The 21,872-nt window shown below is 32.9% G+C and overlaps 1 protein-coding gene across 1 annotated transcript; it reads left to right on the top strand.

The window, feature by feature from the left end:
• Positions 1 to 4,009: 4,009 nt before the first annotated feature.
• Positions 4,010 to 21,753, top strand: LOC132737857 (outer dynein arm-docking complex subunit 4-like; the record flags this gene model as incomplete). The annotated part of the gene is given in 13 exon segments (XM_060725222.1): positions 4,010 to 4,203; positions 4,927 to 5,123; positions 6,653 to 6,784; positions 14,507 to 14,654; positions 14,921 to 14,982; positions 16,185 to 16,476; positions 16,837 to 17,061; positions 17,404 to 17,703; positions 18,396 to 18,603; positions 19,576 to 19,662; positions 20,240 to 20,436; positions 21,137 to 21,205; positions 21,553 to 21,753. Coding segments are annotated over 12 exon segments (2,041 nt in total), but the record flags the coding sequence as incomplete, so codon positions are not given.
• Between the last annotated feature and the right edge of the window lie 119 nt (positions 21,754 to 21,872).

Genomic DNA, 21,872 nt, shown 5'->3' with positions numbered 1-21,872 from the left:
AAAAACTACAGACTATTTTAAATGTAACATAGGTACAAGACAAGGGGACGTAACAAGTACGATTATGTTTAACCTGTATATAAATGAGTTATCTCCCTTTCTGCGTAATAAGGGACATCGTGGTATATTCATTACGGATCAAATTCCCGATATTATATGCATTCTTTTCGCTGATGATGTTGCAAATTGCGCCGATACTGCGATCGAACTTCAGTCTCAATTAAATTCAATTTCAGATTTTTGTAATAATACCGGTATTTCTATAAATGAGAATAAAACTGAAATTATTGTATTTAGAAATGGTGGACCGCTCAGATCATATGAAAAATGGTTTTACAACGGCAGTTCAGTAAATGTCACACCAATGTACAAATATATGGGTCTTTTATTTACACCTAAATTATCTTGGACAAAAGCAAAAAACTAAACTTGCTGCACAAGCTAGGAAATCTATTTATGCCATTAAATCATATCAAAGAAATTTGGGAAAGTTTTTTACACTCTGATTATTTTAAATTATTTGACTCTATGGTAAAACCTATACTTACCTATGGTGCCGAAATTTATGGAAGTGAAATCTCCGAAATTCTTGAACAAGTTCAAATACAATATTGTAAAGATTTTCTAGGTGTAAATTATTCTGTTAATGATAATGTTGCACTGGGAGAATGTGGAAGGCTGCTTTTATGTATTGATCATCATGTAAAAATTATCAAATATTGGTGTAAACTTCTTTGTATGCCAGAACATAGATATCCTAGAAATTTTTATTTGATGTTAACTAGACAAGATAATGTTGGAAAGAAAAATTGGGCTACTTCAGTAAAAAAACTTATTGTATACTTATGGGTTTGACTTTGTATGGCTAAGTCAAGAAATTGGGGATATCAATCTATTTATTTGTCAATTTAAACAAAGAATTATTGATTGTAAAACACAAAATTGGATGGAAGAAATTCAGAATTCACCCCGATGTGACACCTATAATTTTTTCAAATCTATGTTAAATCCAGAAAACTATTTATCAATTGATATGCCATTTTATGTAAAAAGATCATTATCAAGATTTAGATGTTCTAGTCATAGATTATATATAGAAAATGGACGACATTTGGATATACCAAGGTATGAGCGAATTTGCCAACACTGTTTGCAAAATTAAAACAATTCGTTAATCGAAGATGAATTTCATATATTTTTTATTTGTAATAGATTTTTCCAACAAAGACAACGTTATATATCTTCATAGAACAGTCATGATTACACATTCCATAACTTTTGTAATTTGATTAAAACTAAAAATGAAGAAAAAATAAAGAAAATTAATTTTGTTCCTGAAATTATAAAAATTGTTGATAATTAATATCAATAGGAAAGCATGTTATACATGTATATAACAATGTATATTGTAGACATAGCTAAATATGTATTTCTGTTTTGGTTATATTGTGTATTTTGGGCCGGAGGCCTTTATCTACAAAATAAAATGTTGTTGTTGTTGTTGGTTGATTCTAAAGTAAAAAAAATGGAAAATTGGTGTTTACAACCCCCCACATAGCATCGTCGTGCAATAATCGCTCGTGACATAATACATTTTTGGTAAAAATGATTTCCTTTGATCTTTCAAATAGTGAAAGGGGGATATATTGCAGAAAATAGTTGCCGACTCAATCGTGATGAGTCCTGAATATGATTTACTTGTACATGTATTTAAACTCGAAAGTAAGTCATCATTTAGCTACTCTTATACATTGTGTAGTATACAAAGAAGTACCATCGTTTAAACGGTATCGTTTCGGTTCTTAGCAACCGTGTAAACGTTTACAAAAAAATGTAAACGTGGGAGCCTTAGTGTTGAGGAACATCAGTTATTGATAAAATAGAGAAAAAAAAAGAACCCCTAAAGAAAGTGAAAATGTTGCAGGTTCCGTTTGGTTTGATAAAGCCCAAATTATCACTGTCCCGGTAATGGACACGGTATCGCTACTGTGTCTTAAGCTGGTGAACCGAGGTGTTCCGTGGTGTTTTTCTGAGAAATCAAATTGCGTTTACACATCCCCGACAGAGCCCAGGTGTATTCCCGGTTCAGAACCCGATATAGCACCGGATATATACGATAAGCGCCAATGCTAACTCGGTGTATTCCCGCTTGATTCCGGTGGAAACCCGACTAGACACGGTTTCATCACGGTCCATCCCGACCATCGCCGTTTTTGCCACGGTAATGCTATTGGTGATACTGTGCCGCTGACGCCCTGGTAATGCACCGATGCTTCCTGTTCAAGTTTATGAGAATAAAACTGACTGACCACGTTGACATCAGTCATTTGGTAAAAAGACAGCAGAGATGCCATCCGAAGGAAAGTGGATGGAAGTTAGAAAAAAACGGTGTCTACAACACCTTCAGAGGTTGAGGTACCTGAAGCTGAAAATGCACCAGCTGAAGAATTTTTCCTTCTCTCATTTAACAAATTGGCCATGCTCGTGTTCCTTCTCTAAACAAAATGATCCAAAGTAGCACTTCAACTTTATATATTCCTGTTCTTTAAATTTCCTGTATCGGCATGAGGCGTTACACCACCGTCTATCATCGTTGTATAACCGTACTTGTCTGCAATATCCGGGACATTACCGGAGCAATATTGCCAGTGACCTCAATGTACCCTGGCTCTACCGTAGCTCTGCCTGTTTTACCGTGGCAACATCGTGTCATCACCGGGACTTTGCCGTTTGGACATTGATTGACACGCATCCCGGTTTACTACGATTTGTCACGGTATGGATGCAGTATAGATACGGTGGTTTCCCGGCAATTCCCTGTTCCAAGCCGATAGAACACGGATTTGGGCTTCCTCTCGGTGAGTGCCGGTGAGCCCCAGTTGTATTAAACATTTGAAGACAACCGTGGTGATCTCTCAGTTTGTTCCGGTTCACCATGGTTTGTCCCTTTACTTCACGGAATTTCAACGACCCAATGCCGGTTTACCACGGTTGATCATGGTTGACTAAACCGTGGCAAACCGGGACACCAAACCGGGACTGTGTAAATGGGGCTTAAACCGCCCTAGTATGACTGTATTACTATTAGTACTAGCAAGAAAAAAAGGTCTTCAAATCAATGAAATTACTTAAACCGAATTCTGATCGCGACAATATCATAATACTTTTAAGATGTTGTCAATCAGGGTTATAAATGAAAAAGGGAGACAAATGAAAAATACATATCTATTGAGTCTTGAATTTCAATTGTATCTTTCTAGAATACGCTTTCTAGCGTCAATATTACATTATATAGCAGCTTAAATCCTCGATATTTAGGTTCATAAAAGAAAACAATTAAAACAAAGATACTTTTTGTTAAATGGCAATTACAGTAAAAATAACTATGAGAGCGTTTTAAATTAAAATACTACTACTTTTTATCATGATTTTAATATGAATTTATATCTTGCGACATTTAACGGTAGTGTTGCGACATTTAACGGTAGCGGAAATTCGTGCGACATTTAACGTTAACATTGCGACATTTAACGGCAAATGATTTTGCGACATTTAGCGGCAGTTGCGACATTTAGCGGTATTGGTGCGACATTTAGCGGTAAGTGCGACATTTAGCGGCGTTGCGACATATAACGGCGCCACACCGTCTCTTATATAACATTTGCGTTCACTTTAAATCATAATCTATATATTTAGAATTTCATCTCATTTAAGCCGTTAACAATATCTTTTTCCGCACGGACAAGCTTGCAACTTAGAAACAGACTTATGGAAAATTTTAAGTCGACATCTACAAATGTATACTCTGCATTTGTCATAAACGAACTTGCATTTTAAATTTGCGCATTATAATTTGAAAGTGAGAAAAGTTGAACGAATGTATGATAAGAAAGAGCGATAAGGCTACACAAGAAATGTTATCAACCGGATTTCAAAAGCCTACCCTATTGATGTTTTAATCAACAAGAGTTTAAACTGTATATTTTTTGAAAGATTAAAGGTTTAATTTATTGTTTATGGATTACTCGCTTTTCAAAGAGAACACTAATCCTATGTATTAATAATCTAATTTTTACGTATATATTAACATGAATTATTTTGATCGATTAAATGGAATAAGGTTAAAGTTAAAAAGAAATCTGGCGTGCTCGATTGTGATAAAAACATTTGAATAGATTTGGGATTTAAACAGACACAGCCTTGGTAAATATTGAACATATAAATGCAAGTTTTTTTTTCAATACATATAAATCTTCTGTACTAAAAACACTTATCTGTCGATTAGATGTACAAGTTTTTATTTTAAACGTTAATTCAGTTTTAAGTATTTCCTTGAGTGATAAATGATATATTTTAAGTAGTACGTGTCAAACTTGGTTTCTATTGCAGGCAAAACATGCTTTTTTACTTTCTAATAAATCCTGAATTTTATTTGCTTTACTGTAATGAACTTCGCCGCTAATTTCACCAAGAAAGGAAAAGATAAACAAACATAGATTTGTAATTTGGAGTTTCATTTGTGAGCGCTTGAGTATAAAATACTTACCGAGTGTTAAATACTCACTGTAGAAAAAAAAAATTTATTCACGAAATACACATCAATTGTTATGTTTAGCTAATTCAGTCATACCTTAATTCGGATTTATTTGTTACTTTAGCCAATAACTATTTAAACATTATTACTTCTCGTCGCTTTAGACGTCTTTATGAAAAGAAAGAGAAAGGAATTGAGAAAAATACACAAACAAATTTCTTAGAGGGAGAGAATTGTCCAGAAGTGATCTTATATTATTTAAATTATACTTACAATCTCATAAAAAATCATATCACCGTTCTCGCTCCGTTACTCTTCGCCTACCTAGCAAATGGTTAAGATATGATTTTAACGAGATTATTTATATTTATGTAGTACACCTTTATAAACAGGAAAAGATAACTGTGATCGGAATAATTGACCGAGTCATGGACCTTTACTAGTTGAAGATAAGTGTAGGAACTTGAAGATGTTGAGTGATGAACAATACACGAGGAAGGAGATTTTGATGTGTGATTTAAACCGGAAGGAGGGCGATGAAAATTTTAATAAGCAGAAATATACAAAGGCAATTAAAGCGTACGGAGAGGTAAGTTCAGAAAAGTGGATAATTTATAACAATTGTCCAACCTAGAAAATTAATTGCTTTACCTTATGTTTTGCACTGTTTTATTGCAAGTTAAAGATATTATATTTTTAAAAGATACTTCAAGCACTAAGTGTTTTTTAAGTCAAAACTACGGAAACGTGAAAGGGCCTCCATTTGGTGCGATCATGAGTAGTTAGACGACTGATTTTTGTTCGATTTGATCAGATGTTTTAATACAAATGAATTCATTTCATTAACAAAGACTAGAACAATTTATTTTTATTTATTGTTTAGTCATTCTTTCACTTTTCTCAAAATGCTTGAAGTTGTTTGCCTAGGCGAATTCTTGTCAAAAAGACAACTGTATTACAAAGGTGCCTAGACAAAACCTTTAAGCTTATCGAGAACAAAAATCTGCAAAATAGAAGGGTTTTTTTAATCTTTGTGAATAAAATAAGTTGATGTGTGTTAAAATGTCTAATTAATTCGAATTAAAATCAGCCGACTTTCACATCATGGTCAGGACATTAATTAACGTTTCCGTACAAAACCAATCAAACTTTCATCTCTATAACCGCTGCTGGTGTTTATTGTTAATTTAATTTAATGTAGACTTTATGGAAGATTATTTACAACGAATACGTTACATACGGAAGCGTATCAGGGCCTACAGTTGGTGAGATGTTTTGCGCTAAGTCGACTTATTTTTATTCGCATTGATTAGATGTTTTTGCATTTCTCAATAAAATTTACTGAAAAAGATGAAAAGCTTTTAGGCATTGCAACTGAATTTTTCTCGATATGCTTGAAGCTTTGTCTCTTCGACAAAAATCCTGTCGAAACTTCTTGATTTCACGACTTTGATGAACCATCTAGTAAGACGCAAAGACGTTTCTCGCATTGACAAATAGCTAACGTAATTCAACAAAGTTTTTTTGCAATGACTAAAAACTTCTACGTATTACATATTTATTATAACCTCTTAATGAAATGTTTTGCGTATAACGTATTAATCATAACGTCTTCATGGAATGTTTTTGATCAAAACGAGAAGAGACAAGTTGACATGACGTGAAAGGTTTAGATAAGTGGAGGCCCTGATAAACTTCCGTAGTTACATGATTATTACAAGTAACTGTTTAAAATTCCATTTATTACTAGCTTATGAAGTAAAAATTATGTTTAGCTTCATGAACATGTAAACATAGTCTACTTCCTTTTTTTCTATATAAAATTAAAGTCGTAGTTGAAAGTAGTATGACATAAATATTGTTCTTGCATTTTCATTATATTATCTACTGTGAAATAATTAGTCAAAATTTAATGTTACACAAGCAGAATATAAGTATGAAAAAGATAGAATACATCTTACTAAATTGCATGACTGTTTTTCAATTATTACGATCCTATTTGTGTAGGAATATTATCACCCCTTTCCATTAAACTTCGGATAAGAACAATAGCCGAGATGTTCCGGTTGCAGCTAAATGCCTATATTTAATTAAACAGGAAAGTTTTTCTATATTTAGGCACTGCGACATGTTCCGGACGACATTAGAAGTTTGGTGGGGCGTTCAAAATGTCACTCAAAACTACGGAAGCTAAGGAAGGCCATGGACGATATTGAAGTTGCGTTACACATACACTCTATGGACAAAGATGTAAGATTAAGTTCTGGTTGTTATGAATTTACAGTTTTAATTGTTTTGTAAATTGCGTGCTTATGGTACATATGTTGATTATTCAACATCATCATCATCATTATTATTATTTACTTGAAACTGTTATATTATCTGAGACATATATATTATACTAATACAAAATAATTTCAAACATGTCATAGCAGGTCGGTTGTACTGGCTTTGTCAGTGCCGTTTTCACTGCCGAACATGAATAAATCAACAATTTTTGGAGGAAATAATTTAAGTGTCTCGGCATGTGAACGCAGCGGGTTACATGAGTTCCATTCCGTCTGATTATCTAGAAATAAATAAAAAAGACATCTAAATGATTTTGATTTAATGTAATGACCAATGGATTTCCCTTCTAGAAATGATGCGGATGTAGCTAAAAAATATCCCAACTAACCACCGCGCAATTTATGCCAAATTGGCACGTTAATATTTTTGGATAGAGCTAGAACATCGATAAATATCTCGTATAGATTCGATAAACTTCGTCATTTTTCGCCTAATTGCTGTCCAAAAAGGATATAATTTGACTTTAAAGGGATTTATTTCAGACATTTTATTAGCAAACGATAGATTACATCAATTAGCATTAGAGAAAAATAGAATCAAAGAAAGATAACCCGTATTTGACTGAATGTAACAAATATTCACGCAGGCACAACGTGTTTGTTGTTGATCGGCCTCTCGAAATATAAAACACGTCTCGTATTAGGTAAATAATACAAAGAATAAAGTTCATACCGTAATTGTATCGTTAAAATTACAATTTTAAGTTATAAAGAAAGGTGTATTATCCATAACATAATAATTTCGATATAGAATAGATTTACTTGTAACAACTTTAGCCCCTTTAATGTTCTTGGTGACATTCTGTCGCTTATATCAAACACGTATCGAATCATTTGTTACAAGAAATCATTATATAAAAACTGCCCTTTTAAATGTGTTATTGGTGTAAACAGATAGATTTTGTATATTTTACATCAATTCACCTAACGTAATTTACATGTACCCGTAAAAATATTCTTTATAGTTTTACATGGGTTAGGGTGGCTATACTAGAAATCTAATAGCTTTTACCGATTTATTTATCATATATATTATGTATCATATAATATTCGGAACGTCTATCATGTATAATTAATGTCTTTTTTGGGAAAGGGTTTTTTTTGTTATTTTTTTAAATTGATATTATCATGGAATTTGTTTAAACAATTTGAAATGCAATAAAGATATTTTGAGTAGAGTTTGATATCACATAATGCACTTTCTACCTGCAAGTCAACATTGTAGGTGCTCTGTTAAGCGTTATTGTAGGCAAATAATCTGCTTTTACTGGTTCACTCCCACTAATCTACTACCACTGGTTCACTCCCCTCGTCTACTACCACTGGTTCACTCCCACTAATTTTACTACCGCTGGTTCACTCCCACTAATGTACTACCACTGGTTCACTCCAACTAATCTTCTGCCACTCGTTCACTCCCACTAATCTACTACCACTGGTTCACTCCCACTAATCTACTAACACTGGTTCACTCCCCTCGTCTACTACCACTGGTTTACTCCCACTAATTTTACTACCGCTGGTTCAGTCCCACTAATGTACTACCACTGGTTCACTCCAACTAATCTTCTGCCACTCGTTCACTCCCACTAATCTACTACCACTGGTTCACTCCCACTAATCTACTAACACTGGTTCACTCCCCTCATCTACTACCACTGGTTTACTCCCACTAATTTTACTACCACTGGTTCACTCCCACTTATGTACTACCACTGGTGTACTCCAGCTTATCTTCTGCCACTCGTTCACTTCCACTTATCTTCTGCCACTGGTTCACTCCCTCTAATTTACTGCCACTGGTTCACTCCAACTAATATTACTGCCACTGGCTCACTCCCACTAATCCACTGCCACTGGTTCACTCCCACTAATTGACTGCCACTGGTTCACTCCCCCTAATCTACTGCTAGTGGTTCACTCCCCTAATCTATTGCCACTGGTTCACTACCTCTGATTTAACTGCCACTGGTTCACTCCAACTTATTGACTGCCATTGGTTCACTCCCACTAATCTACTACCATTGGTTCACTCCCATCAATCTGCTGCCAGTGGTTCACTCCCACTTATTTACTTACACTGGTTCATTCCCACTAATCTACTGTCACTGGTTCATTCCAACTAAACTTCTGCCACTGGTTCACTCCCTCTAATCCTATGCCACTGGTTCACTCCAGTAGATACGGACATTCCGTTCCATATCTTTAAGAATCCAATGTTAGCAAGAGAATGACTCAAATTAATTGACGATTATCCCACTGAATACATGTATATAAATTTGTCCGTCTTTCACTTTGGAAAAAAACATTCGTCTTTTTAGGGAAAATTTCAAACTATGTTCTAAATAAACAGCGAACAGACTGTGCTGACGAGGTTTAAAAGCGTTCACTTTGCACAATTAAAAAGATTATTTTGGAGGAAAAAACGGAGTGAGCGAATAATTAGACAGTTTGCTCACAAGAAAAAAAAACCCCTTCCGATCTCTTCATGTTAAACAACAGCAACAACAAAAACCTCATTGATTTCCCTTAACAGCTTAATTAACTTTTAATTAGGAACAGAACAGAACATTATTTTATTTAACAGAACATAATTATATATGTATGTGTCGACAGTGTATAATTTATTATTTTAAAACATTTGAGTAGGTTTCTCTTCATTCTGGTAGGGTATAAACATACCAAAAATAAAAAAAATGTCAAAAAGCAGAGGTTGGTAGGACAAAAGCATATTTTAAAAGCTTTATGCTCGATTTGCTATTACCATAACCAGTGTTTAGCAAAAAAGCAAAATAATAACAAAATCTAAATAAGATATTAGATTTCAGACTATTGACACATAAACAGACGCTGACAATGCCAGATTACTCCCTACATTTCAATCAAAGTTATAATAGAAATTTTAAATTGATTTCAAACCCTATTTTTCTGAAATCAATAGTTTATTGAAAATCTGAAATGTTAAGGTACAATAGTTATTATAGGTTCTCGTGGTGGGGTTGTGCAGTGGTTAAAATGTTTTATTCAGGTTTCACTCAAACGATAACTTAATGATCAATTATTGAATTCACGTGCCTACCGATTTTTGGTGATTAAATGATATAATGGTTTAGGCACTTTGATGGATTGACAGTGACATAAAAGTGCATGCATTATTTCTTTATTCTATATTCATAAAATTGCTAATAAGGTTGGCATTTCATTATTTGGCACTTTGAACGAGGAAATATTAATGTTTTCTTTTAATTTTCAAATTGATATTTGAGTGTAACATTAGTTAATTCGCATAAGGCTGCGTGGTGAACGTATGGATGGATGAAACTTATATCGTGGCTATTATTTTTATATCGGCTTATAAATGAACACCAGTTTTTGTCTCTTAAAATAAGCAGATTTCGGTTACACGACTTGTTTGATTAAAATTCGAGACAACGTACCAGTTATTTTCATTTTCGAATTCAAGGATTAATGTGTTATAAATCTTAAAGTACATATATTTGAACAAGTGGTGTCAGTTTTAAAGACAGGACATCAAGAATGGCAAGTGTGGCAACAAACAAATTACATGAGGATTATTTTAAAACGTCATTTATGTTAAATGACGTACTAAAAACGGCGTCGTTGAAATTAAAACCAGTTCGTGCACGGAACCCGCTGCCGCCTGTTAAACAAACGAGAAGTTCCGAATGTAATGAAAAGGTATTTTCCTACAAATTATATGAGCCGCATCACGACAAAACCAACATAATGGGTTTGCGACCAGCATGGATCGCAAACCCATTATGTTGGTTTTGTCATGACACGGCTCATTTATTATATAATACAGTGTTGGTGTTGTTTTATGTTGTTATTGAGTTGGATTTTTTATGTGTTATGCTTTCACGTATGCATGCTTTATCTATCCATTGCACCTTGATTATCTTTCACGTCAAAGTTTAGGTGATATCTGAAAATAAGCATACAGTTATCAGAACGTTTGTTACACTCATAAAATAAATAAATAAATAAATAAATAATAAATTAATTAATTAATAAATAAATAAATAATATGGTATTTTTTTTATTTTTGGCGGCCATATTGGAAGCCTAAATGTGATTTTCCCAAACTATGCTTTGAGGCTAAACACCCTCGATATTTTACTATTCAGATATTCCTGGAACAAATTCTGCATACGTACTTAGGGACTTTCATGCACAGAGTACCCTTTCAGATACTGTATTTGAAAAAAAAAAATATATATATATAATAATAATAATAATAAAATCACGAACGTTTCGTATCAAACTCTTTATTTTGATTAATTAAAAATTGTGTCATAAACCAGATAATAAGGCTATTATTGCATATAAAGAGCAGAATTATATTTGAGTCTGCAAGTGATAGCAAGCTTTAAAATTATTGTTGATTTTAAAAGTTAAATTATTTAGTTACAATGAACATTTGTCATTTAAGGGTAGACAATTATACCTAGATAACAAAGTCATTCCAAATGCGTAAAGTAACGTAAATATCACACAAAATAAGTTTTCACTTACAGGAAATTGCTGCTTAGAGTATATTTACAGTTCAAAATTTCATTTTAAAGCGTAATCATTTGCTTTTCAATCATTTTGTTGAATCAATTTTTAAATTTAGCACATTGCCATTTGCAAACAAAAGTGAATCGAGCAAGTGAAAAATAATTGAGAACGAAGTAATTAGACACAATTTCAACGCAGATTTCAAGATATAATAATTTAAAATTTCCAAATGTTTGACAATAAATCGTAACGCTTTGTTAAAATTACAGACAAAGAGTATGAAAACTGCTGACAATTTTGTTTATAAAAGGTATCTAAATAATAAAAGTCATCTATTCAAATAATAGCGTAAACACTTGAAACTTCAAGCTAATTTTTGTGTCAATATGTTGGTCTTATGCTTATATGTTGATCTTATATTAACATGTTGGCCTTACGGTAACATGTTAGTCTTATGGTAACATGTTTGTCTAATGGTAAAATACTGGTCTTATAGTTATATGTTAGTCGTATGTTAAGACGTAAGTATCATGATAACATGTTGGTCTTATAGTAACGTGTTTGTCTTATGGTAACATGTTTGTCTTATGGTATAATACTGGTCTTATGGTAATATGTTGGTCATATGTTAAGACGTAAATATTATAGTAACATGTTGGTCTTATAGTAACGTGTTTGTCTTATGGTAACATGTTGGTCTTACGGTAATAGGTTGGTCGTATGGTTAAATGTTGGTCTTATGGTAACGTGTTTTTCTTCTGGTAACATGTTTGTGCTATGGTTATATGTTGGTCTTATGGTAAAATGTTGGTCTTATGGTAATATGTTGGTCTTATGGTAATATGTTGGTGTTGTTATAATATGTTAGTCTTATGGTAATATTTTGGTGTTATATTAATAATATGTTGGTGTTGTGGTAATATGTTGGTGTTGTGGTAATATTTTGGTCTAATGGTGCCTTGTTGGTGTTATGGTAACGTGTTTTTTTTCTTCTGGTAACATGTTTGTGCTATGGTTATATGTTGGTCTTATGGTAAAATGACTGTCTTATGGTAATATGTTGGTCTTATGGTAATATGTTGGTGTTGTGGTAATATGTTAGTCTTATGGTAATATTTTGGTGTTATATTAATATGTTGGTGTTGTGGTAATATGTTGGTGTTGTGGTAATATTTTGGTCTAATGGTGCTTTGTTGGTCTTATGGTAACGTGTTTTTTTTCTTCTGGTAACATGTTTGTGTTACGGTTATATGTTGGTCTTATGGTTATATGTTGGTTTAATGGTAATATTTTGGTGTTATATTAATATGTTGGTGTTGTGGTAATATGTTGGTGTTGTGGTAATATGTTGGTCTTATGGTAACGTGTTGGTCTTATGGTAACATGTTGGTCTTATACTAATATGTTGGTCTTATAGTAAATGTGTTGGTCTTATGGTAATATGTTGGTCTTATGGTATCATGTTGGTCTTATGGTAATATGTTGGTTTTATGGTAATATGTTTGTCTTATAGTAATATGTTGGTGTTATGGTTATATGTTGGTCTTATAGTAATGTGTTGGTCTTATGGAAATATGTTGGTCTTATGGTATCATGTCGGTCTTATGGTAATATGTTGGTTTTATGGTAATATGTTGGTCTTATGGTAACATGTTGGTGCTGTGGTAATATGTTGGTCTTATGATAAAATGCTGATCTTAACGTAAGATGTTCGTCTTATGGTAATATATGGTAATATGTTGGTCTTATGGTAATATGTTGGTTATATGGTAACATGTTGGTATTACACACAAGTTTTATTGTATTTCAAAAAGTTAATCATGTTTTCAATATACAAAGTCTTTTCAATGTAAACAATGATTTTATACTATTGAGGTCATTCCTTTTGACTGTCTTTCGTTTTTATAAACTTAACTGCACCCGAATATCATTGCGTATTTTCAAACATTTATTCTTTACAGATTTTTAAAGAAATTTTAAATGATATAGCGTCTGTCTTTGTAATGCATTTCTATTAACTTATCATTTTTATGACTTGTAAATATTTACATTGCACCCGAAAATAACTCGTTATGTTAAGACAAACTTCGCCATGTTCCGTTTCCTGGTTTTCTTCTGCTGTTTTATTATTATTATCATAATTATTATCATTATTATTATTATTATTATTATTATTATTATCATTATTTTTTTTTATTATCATTATTATTTATATTATTATTATTATTTTTATTATTATTATTATTATTATTATTATTATTCATATTATTTTTATTATTATTATCATTATTATCATTATTATCATTATTATTATTATTATTATACCTTACTTTACAGGTCTTTCTACACTTATTTTTCGTTTTTATAATTTTTATCTTTATGCTGTCGAATGTATAGAATCAATTTTATTCGTCCGCTCCGTTATAAAGGATTAAAACAAAGTTAACAAGATATCCTAAGTGAACACAATTACAATTATGGAGTTTTCAGTTGATTACTACAAATGTATTGTTCTCGTCATTCTTAATTTTTTATTATTAGACACTTTGCGGAAAATAAAAGGTTCTATGTCTTTATATATTTTTTTATACTATCTCACAATATAATTATTATGTCAAAGTTTGTTATATAACCCCTCGCACCCACCTTTTATCATCATGAAGGCTAAACTTAGTATTTTGATAGCGAATGTTAAGAAAGGAAAGTTGAAGAAAGAAAATTTATCGCACACCCGTTCCGATTTTGCGACTCCGTAAAAATATGTTTCGACGTGAAGTCATATTACCGTTATACAAACATAGTGTAAAGACGCGCTAAATGTTAGCGTCAATGAAAAATGATTCCTTTTTTTCAGTGATAAATAAAATATTAAATTCGTGTAAGTTCATTACTGAATTTATTGAACTCGTTGAATGAAATAATATCATGCTCGCCAGAGGCTCACATGATATAATTTTATTCAACTTGTTCAATAAATTCCGTATTGAACTTACACTCATTCAATATCCTTTATATCCTGAACAGAGTCTGCGGCATTTTCTTTAAACGTAAAAATGTCATTAAGTTTAATATGTTTATCATATGTCTTATGTCTATTTTTCAGGCTATGTTACAGAAAGCAGACATATTAGATCAACTTGGCAACCACGAGATGGCGCTAGTGTATTACCACAGGGGTTTGAAACGCTACCCTAAATCGGAGGAATTTAAAGCTGGTCTTGCCAGGGCCGAAAAACGTTCAGCTAAGAAAGGTGAGTTTAAAATACTATAAAAATGTAAGAAATAACTTATTATAGATATGTATATTGTTTATTTATTTATTCATAAAAATGAAGTCGGACTATGGTATTAATCAGTAATCTACATGAATTCAAACTTACCCCGAAGATTCTCAACATGTATAAGCATTCCAATTTGCATTTGCCTACATAGAAATCATTTAAGGTTATACGAATTCATGCATTTTATGTCATTTGTTAAGTTAGTACACGTATATCATTTATTAAACCATTTACAGGACGCCGTTTGAAGATGACATCTGCTGGTGATATTACTTACTTCACGGCATCTCATAAACCGGTATGTATATAAGTATTTTTTTCAATCTAGTATGATGTCAGTACAATAAATGCAAAAAACCCTGATGTTTGGTGCACCGTTAAATTGTATAATGATATATGTTACATAAACACGTTTACAATATGACATATAATTAGACAGAACTATTCTCAATATATGTTCATCTGTTCATCATTGTGTCAATCTCTTATTCAAAACTTAGGCAAACTTGCCATTTAAAGTTTATTATATTTATTCTTATTTATGGCATTTAATAATGACATGCATATTATGTATAGAATACGTATCAAATGAATATTCTAACACTCACGTGATTTTGTCACTATAGACAAAGAAGGAAAAAACCGGTGTTAAACTGACAATAAACACCGGTTTGGGACTACTTGTATATATGCGCTGTTATGTTTTCACCCTCGATTGTATAGTTTACAAAGCATTTTAAAGCAACAATAAAAAGCATTTTCATTTATATTTTCAGTTCTTATAATGTTTTCTTTTTATACAATACCGAAATAATATCTCACATACACTAACGCCACATATTAATCCGTGTCAGTTAATAAATACTTTGACAAAACGGCGCCAATCCGTAAGCAGCGTAAATGACGTCATCCTAAGTAAACAACTCATTCATAACCAAGCTGACGTTATTTTATACATACAAGAATGATAAATGGGGCACTGATGTAAACACGATACGACGTAAGTTTTTATTGTGGAAAACTTGATAAAATAACGTTTTTTTCTTATTATTTCTTTTGTTTGATAATTTCTATATCTTCGCAACAGTAGGGTGCGAAAATCAAAGAGCGTTATGCGAAAATCGGCACCGGAAGTTATTTCCGCTTGTAAAATAAGTTTAGTGATTTTCCTTATTTTATCGTGTTAGAATCGAAATAACATCGGCCGGAGAGGTGTATATCGGCTATTTAACACCGGTTTTGTCGTTTTGATGCGACAAAATTAACCACTCAGGCCTACGGCCTTCGTGGTCAATTCCTACGCATCAAAACTCCAAACCGGTGTTAAATAGCCGATATACACCTCTAAGGCCGATGTTATTTCTTAATTACACATTTTAAATTTGTTTTGTTATAAATCATCAAACTAAAATATTGCATAGGTCGATTATTTCACGTCATTGTCCGTAAATTAAATGACAAGAGCAATAATTGTAAGTTTTAAAATTTATTTTATTATAGCCACCTCCAAAGCAGTTTGAATGGAAAAGCAAACCAAAAGACATCGTTAAAAAGTCCATGCTTCCAAGTGCAAACTTCCGGTCTAGATTAGTACACCCGCTTACAAATGTCCACCGGAAGCCCGAGGTGCTCCTTACAGAGTCGCGCGCAACTACATTAAATGGCTTATTAGCTGGTTCCTTGGAATCACTAGCGTTTGAAGATAAACTCATTGACGAAACAACAGAAAAAGACAAACTTGGAAAGATGTATGATGATAAAGAATACCTCGAATTCCTTCTAGGGCATGAAAGTAAGAACCCCTAACATATACGCTATTAAATAATTGTCCGAACATACAGCTTCGTATAACTTATAGGGACAGCACAGGTTAATACTATTTAAAAATACAAAGTCGGTAAGGAATAAGATAAACTTTGAGTTGTCAAATTAAATAGAACTAGAAGAAAGCAAAACAACTAGACAATTAAAGAATAAATCAGGTTGAAACTGATACACGTGTATAGTAAAATGGTGAAATGGTAGACTCCTATTTAGATACATTAAAAAATCACTTTAATGATGATGGTACAATGTAATCTTCAACCTATAAATATGATTTACATAATTTTAAAAATAGTTTAAAAGCAATCTGATTGTTGTTCTTTGATAGCCTACAAAAATAAAAAGACACCTCTCGGGGAAGGAAGTGTAGCCACCGTGGCTGAAACAGGCCTGCAGTTTCTACAGGAACGAACACAGTTTTGGGATAGCCTTGGACCTCTACCACCCCCTCATCCAAGCCGCAAATCCAACAGCCAGTTAAGGAGCAATAGAAGCCGGATGTCAACATACACAAGTACCGAATCTCTCCAGTCTGTTGGAACATACAATACATGTAGGCGCCCTCTTATTTTATATTCATTCTTTTCAGTGGAAAGTTGTTATTGACCTAATGCTGACAAGTTTCATATTCACGTTAATTTTTTGTATCAATTCATTCACGATGTACCATGCAGTTATTTCATGGCATTCTGAAATGAAAGATGAAATTTTTATCACATGTAACTTTCCGTGATCATCGTATCTAACACTATACTTAATGTTGACATATGTAGAAAAATCATTATAATGAACTCACGGTTGAAGTCAATGTAGATATTAAATGATGAATTTGTAGACTAAACACTTTTGGAAATACCAAGTAAGCATTTAGCTATAAAAATGTTTTTTTTTTCAGCATCAACAGTTCACAGCTACGGGTCAAAGTATAGCAAAGCATCAAATAAAACTTATAGATCTAGGTATGCATATGGCAGGAAAAAGGAAAAACCACAACCACCAAAACCTGAAAAAGTCAAATTTGATTTTGCATCATACCGTCGTGACGAAGAATTACGAGAAATGACGATGATTGCCGAAGAAATTGACCAAAAGAAAGATTCCGAAGAAGAACGCCGTAGAAACCGAGACGAGGCTGTAAAACGCGGAGAGGAAACAACAGCGTTCATAGAAAAAGAAATTGTCCAAATTGATAAATGTAAGGCATTTCAATGCAATGTTGTTGTTTTTAATTTAACCAAATAACCTGCTGGAATTTTGTTATAGATTTGTCCTGCTTTGATTTTAGAACAGTCAATTAAAGGTTTAAGGGATTTTAATATAACAAAACACAAAAATTGGTTTACCAGCAGTATAGCAAATGTTTATTAGATTTGTTGCCAGACGGTTAAAGGTTAAATGTATTGTTTTAGGCTAACATAAATTTAAAGTTGATTTTTACATGGATAATCTTCATTGGCATATGGTAGTTTGTTTTGGAACCGTCGCATGTTTGAACCACTTGTCCACGAAAGGGGCTTTGGATTCTTTCATGTGAGGAGAAACTATTCAGCTAGCTTACGGAACGTCGGTGGTTCTACTCAGATGCCCGTTCGTGACTAATGCAAATGTAAATAATGCACGGAGGAGCACCTGAGGTCTTCCTCTACCAGTAAAGCTGGAAAGTCACCGTTGGCTCGATGTTAAACCCAACCAGATATATATACATGTATATCACACTGAGTCTGCGTCACTTTCAATTTCTGTATTCTTATAGTTGTGACTAGTTTACATGATAAACCCTTGGCTTTATCATAGACATTTAAAATCATTAAAATGGTCATTGTTATTGTTAATGTTGAAGCTTCACAAATATTTTTTCACCTAATCTTGTTCTCGCAATTATTTCAGATTACAGTAAAGGCCAACTGGACCTTTGTAGAAAGCGTGCAGATGCAGCCATCGACGTGCTAGGTCGATTCACGGAAGAAGAAATTCCAACAAAATATATTCTCTTATCAACTTTGTACAGCTGTCTTGGAAACTGTGACATGCAAACCAAAAACCTGACAAGTGCTCTCGAAAATCACGGCCATGATTTAATGATTGGTGAACAATGGTTTGTTCTTTTGTATTGCAATACATGTTTGTTTTTATTCTTTTAAATATATGTGATACGGAGATTAATGCTAATGAGCATTTAGACAATTAATAGTATTTAAATTTGTGGAAAAGGAGAGAACAATGTGAAAATTGTAAACAAAATGTAACAAACAAAAGTCCCATTTATTCCCAAAAGCCATTACTGGTATATTTTATTAAAATTATAATGAAAAATTTAAAAGTTCATAGATTGTTTGATATAGAATGAACACATTCTTTTTTCCGTCACTCGGTATGTACTTTTCTTAAAAAAAGGCAAATCATCTACCGGATGGGTGTTTTCAAAACACTGATTATGTTTTAATAATCCGCCGCCTGAGTATTTCCGAAGTCTGTCCGGAATACATCGGTAGCGTTTCCGTAGTCGGTTGGTTACGTTTCGTATACATTCAAGCAATAATTTTTTGTATTACAGTTTTTAATTGATAACTAATTGATTCATCATTCACCAATCAATGGCGTTTCCAGGCAGTTATAAACATAATCAATAATTGCATATTTTTTTTTAAATTTGTTGTTATACATAATTGACTCTTTCTACCGATTTCTTTTCATATTGCTGATAATGCGCCTTTAACTATACTTGTACCAAGCAAAAAAAGAAAAATGGCAATTTCTCAATGCTGATTTAGATGTACTTGATAAATATTGATTGATATCAACTTACAAAGCGGGTGCTATGGGGCGTGAGGGATGGTGCACTTTTTCATTACCCTCACGTACAGACTTAATCAAACCGAGTCTGCAATTTTCATATAATTTTGTTGTGATTAAAGCTTCCAAGGAATCACATTTTGCAGATCTCTACATAAAGTTATAAACACGATGAACAAATAATGGTTGAAACTAAAAATTGTTGCCGAGCCAAGAATATTGTAACATCGAATAATATGCATAGATCTGTTCCATTTTGATTCATTTATTGCAGCAACAACACTGAAATTCAATCAAGGGCTTTAGGAAATATTGGACGTGTCAATGTGTTGATGGGAAAATACAACCGAGCGCTAGATATGTGAGACATCATTTCAGTTATTTTTCTCTTGAAATATTTAAAAAAAAAATTTTTATTACAAAATAATGTATTCAATAAGACATTTCTTTCAAGACTAGCCGTTATATTCTTCCATTCGGTTGCTGATACGTAGCATCCTTGTAAGTCTATTAGTGGAAATTTACAAGACTTTAATGTAGGTACTTTATTCTTAGATAGTTTCTATTCGACTATTGTGACGCAGGCAAGACTTACTTAATACGACTGTTTCGAGGGTCTAAACTAAACACCGTTTTATATGTCAATGCTGAAAAATGTTTTAACCGGTACAAGGGGGTGTAGACGGTAGCTTGCATTTATCACTACCGCCTTCTGATCAGGCTTTATTAAATCTAACCTGGAGAATTTATCATTTTGCTGTTTGATTTCTTTAAGGGTTGTCCATACATTCAATTAATAAGAGTTCCATTTTATCTGACTCTTTGAAATCTTTACTCGATGAGATTGCTTAAAGAAAATATCATATGTAATAAGCATCTACCTCCAATAATCTCTATGTCATACATTTGATAATAACTATATTTTATCAACTTTACAGCTATAACCGGAAGGCACCTCTATGTACAAGTCCGAAGGAGACTTCCTGGTTGTTTCATGAAATCGGTAATTGTTTCCTGATGATGAAGATATACGAATATGCCCATGAGTCTGGCCTCAAATCTCTGAGGTCAGCCCTCGAAGCCAATGATCAGAGGCTACAACTACAGTCCAATGTGCTGGTTGCTGTTGCCGAAGGTATGGTTGTCAAGGAAATGTAATGAAAATAAAACATATTTTGTTTTATGAATTTCTCTCTTTGGATGTGGTATACCCATTTCATGTTATTCCTGGTATTGGTGTGTTTGAAACGGTTGTGTTATATTTGTTTCACTACATACATACATGTACAATACATGTACATTGCGCCAAAAATCCTAATGTTACATAGAAATGCTCTTCCAATATATGATATACTCCAGAAGATTTCTTGACCACGGCAGATATAGCTAGCAACTGCATTTATCCCTTTACCAGCCAACAGTGGGGGAAGTTGCAATGATATTAATCTGATATCTTTATTTAGTCAGAATATTTTCAGTCTGAAATTAACTTTTGATGTTGATATTTTGATGTACTAGTATATGACTCATGCATAAAGTTTTAGAATTAATGTATAAGGAAGCTTAATTACTTGGCATCAAGATATGTGACATAAATTTACAATGGCCAACATATTTTTGACTTTTCTTGTAGTTTTCATCATATTAGCATTCACATCTATTTCAACTCATCCATGTATACTGCTATATAGACTTTCCCGTTTGTAATGGTTAAATGTTAAATGGTGAAAAAGACAAACAATATTGTAGTTTATGTGAATAAAATAAGGAAGAATACTGCAAATACATTTTAGGAATGATGTTATTTTAACTAACACGTGCTATTGGTATTTCAGTCAACCTTATGAAATACAAGGATGCTTATCAACACTTTGAGGATGCATTGGAGCGTGCTAAGCTGTTGAGTAAGTAAAATTCTTGCTGAAATTGGAGATTTAAAACGTTTAAGTACATAGACAAACATTGGATGTTAAAGGTTGCCTCCTCCATTAATTTTAGTTAAGGCGGTGCTAGGGGGTGTATCTAGGATAGTAGTGTATGTATTTTATGAACATGTTCAATTAAAATTTTGTCCACCGTGATAGTGTTATTTCTTTCCTTTCTTATTTTGTAAGTTTTGTTTTGGTAACACTATTAATTTTATTCGATTTTATGTCCAATAAAAAAGGGGAAAAAATGCGCCGTTTTTTAATACAAAATATGTCTAAAAACGGATACATTTTTGTAGGAAATCATTTTCTTCTATTCACAGATGACAAACGGGCTCAAGATGCGATGACCCGTGCACTTGTAGACTTAAACAAGAAAATGGTTACACAGTTAAAAAAGAAGCAGACATCAAAGAATATGAGGAAATCGCCAGTACATTACGACATTCCGACGGCCACACCGGTGTCCAGGCCAACACCATCCTTGTCGGCAATTTCCGCAAAGACAAATGTAACGGTTGAGGGTTAAATGTGTGCACACTGCTCACGTAACTTGAGATGTCTTTTACTATGCCAGTATATATCATGCCGTTTATTTATTTGTTCTTGTGTGTATAAATCAAACAACATTTTTGAGGAAAAA

Source organism: Ruditapes philippinarum, unplaced genomic scaffold (genome assembly GCF_026571515.1).
Source record: "Ruditapes philippinarum isolate M1 unplaced genomic scaffold, ASM2657151v2 ctg11243_1_1_1_1, whole genome shotgun sequence".
Classification (NCBI taxonomy): Eukaryota; Metazoa; Mollusca; class Bivalvia; order Venerida; family Veneridae; genus Ruditapes; species Ruditapes philippinarum.
The sequence above is the reverse complement of the archived record's forward strand: the minus strand, read 5'-3'. Positions and strand labels throughout refer to the sequence as shown.